General features: G+C 35.2%; 1 protein-coding gene and 1 pseudogene across 1 annotated transcript; both read right to left on the bottom strand.

Moving 5' to 3' along the window:
* Positions 1–345: 345 nt before the first annotated feature.
* LOC119537812 (olfactory receptor 52A5-like) lies at positions 346–1296 on the bottom strand. The gene has a single exon (XM_037840386.1). The coding sequence runs from the start codon at positions 1294–1296 to the stop codon at positions 346–348; it is 951 nt and encodes a 316-aa protein (XP_037696314.1).
* An 8301-nt stretch (positions 1297–9597) lies between these two features.
* Positions 9598–10547, bottom strand: LOC119537976 (annotated as a pseudogene).
* Positions 10548–11067: the final 520 nt, after the last annotated feature.

Here is an 11067-nt window from a genome sequence, read left to right as displayed (position 1 = left end):
GAATTGAGAGTAATGACATGTGACATGTTCCTATGAAGTGACATGGAATGGAGTACTGTTTTCTGCATTTTTCTTCTCTATGTAAATGTAGGTAGTGTCAGAAAAAAAAAAAAAAAAAAAAAAACCTTGCTTTAAAGGGACAGGCAAAAAATAGAAGAAAATCTTAAACAATTTTAAATCTCAGGATAAGAGAGTTTAAGTCTTTATCTTGGTAGAAAAACAAAGATATTAGGTATTTGATTATGAACACTTGAGATTTTTCCAAATAGTCACATTTGAGGAAAATATAGCATTTCAAAATATTTAGAATCAATATAAAATCCTTCCAAATGGAGCCACCAATGATCAAGATATTTCCTTGGAGAAAAATATTTTCAGGACTTGATCACGAATTTGTTTGGTCTTTACCCCATAGACAATCGGGTTGAGAAAAGGTGGGACTAACAGGTAAAGGTCTGACAAGAGGATGTGAACATAGGGTGGTATGTGAGAACCAAACCTATGTGTGAAGAAAGAGAAGAAGGCAAGGAGATAGAACTGTAGGAAGACACAAATGTGGGCAATGCATGTATTGAAGGCTTTGAATCGTGCCTCTTTCTGGGGCAGTGGAAAGACAGTGATAAGGATTTGAACATAGGACAAGGTGATAAAGATTATGTCAACCCCTAGGATGGTGAAGGCAACAAATAGACCATATACCTTGTTGACCTGGATGTCTTCAGCAGCCAGTTTCACAATGGCCATGTGCTCACAATAAGAGTGGGAGATGACTGTCGTTTGGTAGAATTTAAGGCGGCATTTGATAAGCAGCAGACATGGTGCTACAAGAATGGCAGCCCTGAGTGTCACCCCAACTCCAATATAAGTCAGGAGTTGTTGAGAAAAGATGGTGGCATGTCTCAGGGGGTGACAGATGGCAACATAGCGGTCCAGGGCCATGGCTAGCAGGACACCTGATTCAATTGCCTGGAATGAGTGAATCAGCCACATTTGCAGGAGGCAGACTTCAAAATAAATCTCTGGCAAATGAAACCAGAAGATGCCTAACATTTTGGGAAGAATACATGTGCTGAGTGCAATGTCTATGCCCCCCAACATGGCCAAAAAAATGTACATGGGATTGTGGAGGCTGTTCTCATATTTGATTACAGCTAAGATTAGGGAATTCCCAGTCACAGCAATCAGGTACATGATACAGAACGGAATCCCAATCCAACACTGCACAGACTCTAGGCCAGGAATCCCAATGAGTGTTAGTACAGAGGGCATGAAGACTGAGTCATTGAAAGTCAGCATGGTGATTTGGTCAGCAGGATCAAGTATTGGAACTGGTATGTCATCTTCTAATCCCTGTGAAGACTTGATGAATTAAAAATAAGACATTAATTTAGTTTACCAGTATATACCCTAGTTACATTATGAGGCTATCATTTTAGATTTTCTCTTCTAACTACTCCTCTTCAATTTTTTCCTCCTTTCTCATGAATTTCTGAGAGACCACCCATTGGGTACCATGATTCTATATAACTTAGGCATTTTCAGTGAACAAAATTAAATGGACGGTGTGGACATTTTGGCCCATGACAACCCAATTAAGCAGATTATCTTTATTTCATGTTCTTTCATAATCACTTGTGCTATTTTTACCTGACTATTTTTATTGGAAAAATAATCATGTAATGCAAATTAAAGATTTCTCAAGAACCAGACTGCACCTAAAGTGGGCATAAAATATCCACAGTGGTGGAAGACCATTCATTTGGATCGAAGTCAGAAGGCAAGTTTTACCAGAATATTAATCTGTTGAGCCAGCTACCTTGGGTTAGTCTCTTTGTAATTTGGATTCTCTCTTGAAGATTTTCTCACACATGCTTTCAACCTAATTTTTCCATGTTTTCCAAGAACTCAGTCACAAATCTTGCATCTTAATGTATTCTCTGAGAAAATAAATTGTTTTGGTATCTACAGATCTTTTCTTCAGTTCTATCAGAGCTTTTTCTCATGTGTCATAACAAATTATATTTAATTCTTGAATGCCAAACTATGCCCTCTGTTCCTCTGTTTCCACATCAAGTTATTCCCTCTTTAAGGTTGAAATAGTCATTTCTTCAGAAACTTTTGAAATAATATGGAACTTCCTCTGAAACATAATTTTTCAAAACTTACTGCTACATTCAGCTTCTGTCTACTCAAAATAAAATTATTTCTAGTAGTGAGCTGTTTTCTCTGCACATGTTTTTCCATGTAACTACTTTGATCATCTTTCCTATTTCTGCCATTCACAAATCTCTCTACCACATGACATTGTAATATGTCTACAGGATCTGTAAGAATGTGAAAGAAAAATTCCAAATTACACTTCTATTCATTTAGAAATTGCAAAGCCCATTTTCTATGAAAGCATAAAAGCAGAGAATTAAAAGGATAAATTCAGTAAGAAGTGTTTAAAATAGTAGATTGGGAATGCATAATAAACTCACAACCTCCCCTCCCCATCATCCTGCAGTGAATTTTATCCTCATAATCTTTGATTCTTTCAGGGATAAATGATACCTATCAACCACCTCAGGTCAATTTCAGGATAATTTATTGCTTCCTTTTCTCAAAAACATACAAATCTGTGTAAGATCTTCTTTTCTGAGATTCTTGTTCAAGAACTCTTCCTTTTAGTGAAGACACAATATACAAAGCCAGCTCTTCCTCATAATCACATTCAGTAACAAATATATATTTATTTGATTTATATTTATGCAATATATATATTGTGGTCGGTGCTGGTAATTCAAAAAGGAATATCAGAGTTTCTGTTTGAGATCATGAAAAATTTTTGATAAATGATGTTGGTGATGATAGAAGATAATGTCAGTATCCTTGATACCAGTGAATTGTATAGTTCAAAGTGGTTAAAATAGAAAATTGTGTATTTAATATATGTTACCACAATAAGTTTATAAAAGTAGTATCTTTGATTTATTATTTATAAATTTAGTGTCTTTCACTCTTTTATGAACTTTAAATACTTTAGCTAATTTTATCTTCCTTTGCTATGTGTTAGACTGTGATGGAGAAAGGCAACTTGAGTAGACAAAAGAGCGTGTAGAAAATCACAGAATCCTGAAGCATATTGTGATATTGAGAATATATAAATATTTTTAATGCGTAAATTGGTTCATAAGCAAAAATGATAGCAGTTGAGGCCAATGAAAAAAGCAGAATATCAACTATGAATTTCCTTATAAAATCAAATAATTTAAAGTTGTAGGGAGAATGATAGACTTGGCCTTTAAAATATTCAGCCTGGAGGGAGCTACCTGAAAGTTTGGGAGTCTATCAAGGGAAGGGAAACCTTGTTTACTATAGACAAGATGAAATATTATGAAGTAAACTGGCAATATGGGAGTAATTCCAACAAAGCGAAATCTGTGAACTCACTGACTAGGTGGAGGGGAGATTGAGAGACAGGGGACCACAGTGTTCTTGGATTCAGAGGCACAGGACTGTGTGACAAAAAAACAAGGAGGGGAGTAATGTTGTGTGCACAAATATGTATATGTTTACAAAGGGATGAAAGCTCCTGTAAACAAAATTCTTGGGCAAAGGCAAATGATCTGGAAAATTAGGTCTTCTGTATAGCATAAACCCTGAACCATTAGGTTTACCTATAACTTCAATTCTGATTCAGGGTTTGACTCCCATAACTTCAGAGTTTTAAGGACTTTAACGGTCAGTTAATCCACTCTTCATACAATATCAGGAATCTCTTTCCTCTTTGCACTCTCTGAAATTCATCATTTGATCTCTGCCTCAAGCCCTCCAGTGATAGAAAATATCCTTTGCCATGAGATAGTCTGTCACACTGCAGGAGAGCACCAATGTCTTCTAGGTCTTCTCTGCACTGGGCCCCAAACTGCTTCTCCCTTAATTTTACACAGAGGTCCTAGATCTAAGTTCCATAAATAGAAATTGGCAGTGGATCCTGGTAGTTAATTGCACAGGATATAAAGCCAATCAACACTGTTCCAGTTCTGGATCTGCCACTGCCTGGCTTTGAGTGCTCTTGAGCCAGTTATGAAATAGATTCCAACTGCATCAATTTTCTCATTGGTAAAATATTGTTAAAGGTAGAAACCCATTACATGGTGGCTGTGAGGACTAAATAAACTACTCCATTCAAAATATTTAGAAAGAAGCATAAATGTATTAATCTGACTAAAATGCTACCTATTATCCCAAAGCTGTTTAACCTCTCCTTCCCTTGGAATATGCTCAGGTATTTGAGGACACAGTGAATATTCTTGCTGAATCATTCCCAGGCTAAACAAGTAAAATTTCCTGAACTTTCCCAAATGATCTTTCCATTAATTCATCAGTTCAGATATCATTCTCTAGATTTCCTTTGATTTGTCAAGATCATTTTAACATGTATTATTCAGTATTTCATTCATTGATCCAGAATCATTCTGGAAAGCATGAGACACAGTGAGACAAATCCTCTGGAGTTTGAAGACGCATTTCTGTAAGATTCTGTTGTTGATCAGCCTGAGATTGTATTATATTACATGAGACATGCTCTCTCTGAAACCACCCTCCTTATCCCCACATTCACTGCTGAAAAGCAAGCCCTGTGACTTACCAGGGATCATCAGTGAAAATATAAGCTGTAACCATGGTGTGAGAATCTTTTTGATGTTTCAGGCAGAGAAAGGTGAGAGCTTTATACTGCAGGATTCTTCTGTGTAATTGGGTTTCTCCAATCCCTGGTGAACTTAGATGTTCACCTGGCAGTAAGTTGGAAAAGGAGGGAGAACTAGAAGAATCATTGTCCAATTTGGCTGTGTATCTAAAGAAGTGGTTATAATCTGGTTTCTCTTTGGGACTAGGAACCAAAACTGGCCCTCCTTTTAAAAATTCCTAAGGGAATACCATTTCCCTAGATAGGACAAAACAAGTCAATGACATTTATACATTTATTAAAAAAAAAAAAAAAAAAAAAAAGGCCAAACAGGAAAAAAGAGTATCTTGAGATATTTGGAAAACTAAGTGTAGACACATGTTGAAAGAGAAATAACAAATTTTATGACATCTGATCCCAGTAGATAAGCACTTTCAACTCAAGCTGATGAAAAAACTGACTTTGGAAAGGCAGGGCTTCAATCACCCATGATCTACTAGGAATCATCAATGTGAACTTTGGTAGCACATATTTCCTGTATCAAAACCAACTCATACCACATTGCCCTAGTGAGAGTCAAGCTTTTGACATGATTATACTTATTTTCCAAAATTTTACTTCCAATCAAAATGCCTATATCAACCCTCAGCTGGAAATTGGCATTCTTTACCTATGTTTACTTAGTCAAAGGAAGACTTTATGCTTTAGAAAAAGAATTTTAAGCTAAAGATAAGGAAAGATACAGACTACTTTCTGTATAGTACACGAAAGGGCTCACAAGATTGGATTGCTTGCATAACCATAAAAGATATGGTGATCTTACTGGGAGTCCAACTGTTTTTAAACCCTTTCAGTAAACCTGGCCCTATTCAGTAGATATAAAATTTTGGCATTTATAGAGCCTCTGACTTCATCTAGCCATTAAGGACCCACAAAATTATATCCTGACTAAGAATGAAATAGGATGGTGAGCAGTGATGTGGTGTAGCCAGTTCAAACTGTGAGGAGACCTGTTTGTGTGCATCTCTTCCTGACTGTATGCTCAGTGACTTCCCTGAAATCAGCCTTACCAGGAGTAACTATACCAGGAAAATTAGCAAACAATGCAAATCAGGATGCCTATACCCCCAGGTAACAGCTGATGGACACAGTATAAAAGGAAATATTTTCAGTGAAACTAAGATGAATAATTTCTGGCTCAAATATATAGGAAGCTGAAGTGAGATCACTAGTTCCAAAATCCTTACACTACTCTTTGTGTATAGTATAACTAGCTGACAAAGACCTGTTGAAATTCTGAATAAACTTCTGGGAATATGTAGAAATGTTTGATCCTCAAAGAATCCCAGTGTTACACAACATTAAACACAGGAATATTCTTTGATATTAAGTTAAAATCTATTAGAACAATGGGAATAAGATGTTTTAAAAATGATATGACACATTTTCATGACTGATGTAGACATAACCAGTATGGAACCTTAGAACTCCTAATATTAAATGAAAATAATTGTTTCCATATGTATTTAAATAGCAAAGCAGACCTCTAGGAAATAGAATAGGAAACATATTTGAGAATTATTTAAGAGATGATCATGAGGACTTGGTGATGGAGTCATGCACAGTATGTGAAATTAAGGTCAATTTCAAAATAAATTAGTACATTTCTGCATTTGTGAAGTAAGTTTACAGTGGTGCTTTTTTCTGAATTGGGAATATATTGAGGAAGAGTGATTTTTAAAAAATGTCTTAAATAGATATACTTTTAAACCTAGAGAACTTTGGAAAAACAGTACAAGAAATCCTCTTACAATACTGTCTCAAATTCAAATTGCTTATAGTTTGCCTTATTTTCTTTATCATGCTATAGATTGATGGAGAGTGAGAGATATGATTTTTCTTAACTTTTTATGAATAAGTTGCAGATTACAGACGTGGAACTACTTTAGATCTAAATATTTCAGTGTGTATTTTCCAAGAACAATGGGAAATACTTTATAATGATGGATTTTCAGGAAATAAGTGTTGAAAATATTATAACCTAATCCACACTTTATATTCAAAATAGCTCACATTCCCTACTAATGGTTTTTAGCTACATTTTTCCTGTCCAGAATGCAATTCAAGTCATACAGTACATTTAATTTTCATGTCTCTTTAGACTCCATTAATATGCAATGCTCCTCAGCCTTTTTTTTTTTTTTTTTTTTGGTCTTGACACTTTGTAAGAACTGAGGCAATTTATTTTTAGAATGACTGTCATTTTGGTTTCTTGATATTTCCTTATTATTAGATTCAGGTTGTGTTTTGCTTTGGTTTGTTTTGTTTTGGATAATGATATATCTTTCTCTGTCCACTGTATCAGGAATGCTATATAGCCATTCTGTTCCAATATTAATGATATTGGTTTTGGTCACTTAGTTAAAGGAATGTCATCCAGTGTCTTCCCTTTGTAACTCATAAGCAATTTTTGGGGTGGTACTGAGAGACAAAATAAATACTCAGTTCTTTAAACATCAACCCATTGGTTTTATCCTGCTACTAATGAATTTCTAAATCCATCATTCCTTTTATATTCTTTAGTTGGAATAAACTATAAGGAAGAGCTTTCCCTTCAATCCTGGATTTACTTACTGCTTTTTTTCATATCTGTGGACTCTGGAATCTGATTTTATTCGATGTCTTATAACCCTAATTAATCATTATTGATGCTTGAAGTTCCTTTTTTGGCCAGAGGTTGACTATTGAAACTAGATCATCACTACTCTTCACTAGTCCCAATTAAATTATATTTTAAGCATGTCCTTACTTTCTGTTTCCAAAAAGTTTCATAGTTTCTCAGCCCAAGTTGTGGCCTCTTTTAGTGAAACAGGTTATTCAAAAAACAAACAAGCAAGATCTAGACATGAGGTGTTCATTGCTGGTATTCTGTCATTGCTATTGTTCCCTCTCTGTGAGCTAATCTAGGAAACCTATGCACACACATACATTCATAAGCAATTATATTATTAGATTTCAGTGTACATATGTAAGGTTTGTATCCATATATTTTCAAATAATTATTCATTCTGGGAACTCCAATGACAATCCAAATACTCAAGACATTCTAGTCACAGCCCTTGCCGTATAAGTAACTACCTTCTTCAACAGTGTGAAAACTCTCTCCCATTATCTTCCATATTATTCTGAAAGAATTCATGTATTTGCCATTTTTTTTTCCTTTGAGGGGATGATGAGCACATCAGTGATTTTTTGGCACTTTTGATGCCACAGTTTGCTGAAATATTTACTGTTCAGAGGCAGAAATAAAATGAGTTAATTTTTAACATTTTTATTATCTTGCTTTTTTTCATGTCTGCCTATGAACAAACATACTGTTTTATCCCTTTTTGTTTGTATTTTCATGTTTTACTTCTTACAGTACATGTTTAAAAGAATTTTATTAAAGCCAAGCTGGTTATGACCCAAATTTATTTCTGCTTTATTTCACAAGTTCCTTTATCATTACTTTTTTGTCTCAAAATTATCCTCCAACTTTGCCTTTTGAATGATATGGTCACTTCCATTTTGTGGTGGAATATTTTCTCAGGATATATCTATCCCCGACTATGCATCTTTCTAAAATTACAGATTCAGATGTCTCTCACTGTTTACTTGGAGTTTTAATCATCTCATTGGTTATTAATCTTGAAAGTTTGTTGAAGAAATATTAAACTTAATGTGTCTTGACGCAGCAACCTGGGAGAGGTTGAAGTTATGAGGGTAGTGGAACAGCAAAACATAGAGAGATCTGAAATCCCTGCTTTAGAAGTTGGTTTCTTACATGCCAGGTTGTGTTTGGCTCATACTGTATTTCTGGTGTACATGATGATTATTTTAAGTCACCCTAGTATGCAGATTTTCTGCACAGTGAGGCTGCATATTACTTCAGAACCTCCATATTTTTTAGTTTTGACTACCATTGATTGGCAGTAAGAAACATTTTAATTTGTTCATCATTCACTGTCAATTTGAGATTCTAAGTTGTAGCTGTTATCCTATATACTATCAATAATAAGGACAAACAGTACAAAGTTCTGGTAGTAAAGATGCTTAAAATAGTTAATTTCTATATGTAGTAGAATGTGTTTGCCTCTGTGTTCAATTTGGGTCCTTAAACCTCAAAATTTGTTGTGTGTGTGTGTGTGTGTGTGTGTGTGTGTGTGTGTGTGTGTGTGCTTATGGAAGGATTTTTCCTTCTCAAGTCCTGATAACTTTTTTGTTTTCCTAAATAATATTTTTGTGATTATGCCTTTTTTCTTTAAATATTTTTTGCATTATTTTATGCAAATTCTCAAATGTTTATGGTCTGTGGGTTTTGTCATATAATTGCAGCATGGCTGATATTGTTTTCTTATTACATATGTTATTTGTTTATATCAGTCAGTATTTTAAAGAAAGCAGATAAAATAAAAGATAAATTATTCCAAATTTGTCTAAATATAGATTCAAAAGTAGCTATTAAAAAAGTGGGTGATACACAAAATTATAGCTGTTGTTTACAAGTTTCAGAATACTGATGTGTGATATCATCCTCTGAAGTTACCTAGAATCATGTCTTATTTCCCACAATTTTATTTTTCTCTGTAGGTTTGACTGATGCTGTAGAGGAACTTCTAGGTTGAAAGGGACAGGCCATTATCAGAGGTGGACTTAAACAACTTGAAAATTCAGTATTAGAGAGTTAAAGTTTTATATGGGTAGCAAAACAACAATGTTAGGCCTTTGACAATTTTTTTAAAAAATCTTCTTGAATTATAAACAACTGAGATTTAGATTGAAGACTTTTTTCTAGATAGTCACATTAGAGGAAAATATAACTTTTCACAATATTCAAACAGTTACTTAGAATTAACAAAATTCTCTACAAAAGGACCCACTAATGGTCAAGCTACTTCCTTGGAGAACAATATTTTCAGAATTTGGTCACAAATTAGTTTGGTCTTTACCCCATAGACAACTGGGTTGAGAAAAGGTGGGACTAACACGTAAAGGTTTGACAAGAGGATGTGAACATAGGGTGGTATGTGAGAACCAAACCTGTGTGTGAAGAAAGAGAAAAAGGCAAGGAGATAGAACTGTAGGAAGACACAAATGTGGGCAATGCATGTATTGAAGGCCTTGAATCGTGCCTCCTTCTGGGGCAGTTGAAAGACAGTGATAAAGATTTGAACATAGGACAAGGTGATAAAGATTATGTCAACCCCTAGGACGGTGAAGGCAGCAAATAGACCATATACCTTGTTGACCTGGATGTCTTCAGCAGCCAGCTTCACAATGGCCATGTGCTCACAACAAGAGTGGGAGATGACGGTCATTTGGTAGAATTTAAGTCAGCATTTGATAAGCAGCAGACATGGTGCTACAAGAATGGCAGCCCTGAGTGTCACCCCAACTCCAATATAAGTCAGGAGTTGTTGAGAGAAGATGGTGCCATGTCTAAGGGGGTGACAGATGGCCACATAGTGGTCCAGGGCCATGGCTAGCAGGACACCTGATTCAATTGCCTGGAATGAGTGAATCAGCCACATTTGCAGGAGGCAGACTTCAGAATAAATCTCTGGCAAATGAAACCAGAAGATGCCTAACATTTTGGGAAGAACACATGTGCTAAGTGCAATGCCTGTGGCCCCCAACATGGCCAAAAAAAATTCATGGGATTATGGAGGCTGTTCTCATATTTGATTACAGCTAAGATTAGGGAATTCTCAGTCACAGCAATGACGTATATGGCACAAAATGGAATCCCAATCCAACATTGCACAGACTCCAGTCCAGGAATCCCAATGAGTGTTAGTACAGAGGGCATGAAGACTGAGTCATTGAAAGTCAGCATGGTGATTTGGTCAGCAGAATCAATTAGTGGAATTGCTGTGTTATCTTCTATTCCCTGTCAAGACTTAATGAATTAAAAATAAGAAGACATTAATTTATATTCATTTAATTTGTATTAAAATATACATTACATGTACTTTATTGAGATTGTGAGTTATCATCTTACATTTTCCATTTTAACTATGCTTCTTCCATTCTCTAGGACCAGGTGATAAAGATTATATCAAACCCTCTTTGAGAGATCACTTCTCAGGTTCTCTGTTTCTGGATGCTTTAGTCATTTTCAGCCAAAAGAATGAAATAGACTGCATGGATCCTTTTTAGTCCCGGACTACTGGACCCAACAGATTTCCTTTAAATTGTGTTCTTTGCTCATCACCTGTGCTCTTTTGTAACTTGCTAATGGGAATTGGGAAAAAATAATATAATTCAGAATAAACATATTTCAAGAACTAGAGTTTGCCAAGGCAAAATATAAAATGATCTCATTGGGATAGAACATCCATATGGATCAAAATCCG

Source organism: Choloepus didactylus, chromosome 6, assembly GCF_015220235.1.
Source record: "Choloepus didactylus isolate mChoDid1 chromosome 6, mChoDid1.pri, whole genome shotgun sequence".
In the NCBI taxonomy this organism is placed as follows: domain Eukaryota; kingdom Metazoa; phylum Chordata; class Mammalia; order Pilosa; family Megalonychidae; genus Choloepus; species Choloepus didactylus.
The sequence above is the reverse complement of the archived record's forward strand: the minus strand, read 5'-3'. Positions and strand labels throughout refer to the sequence as shown.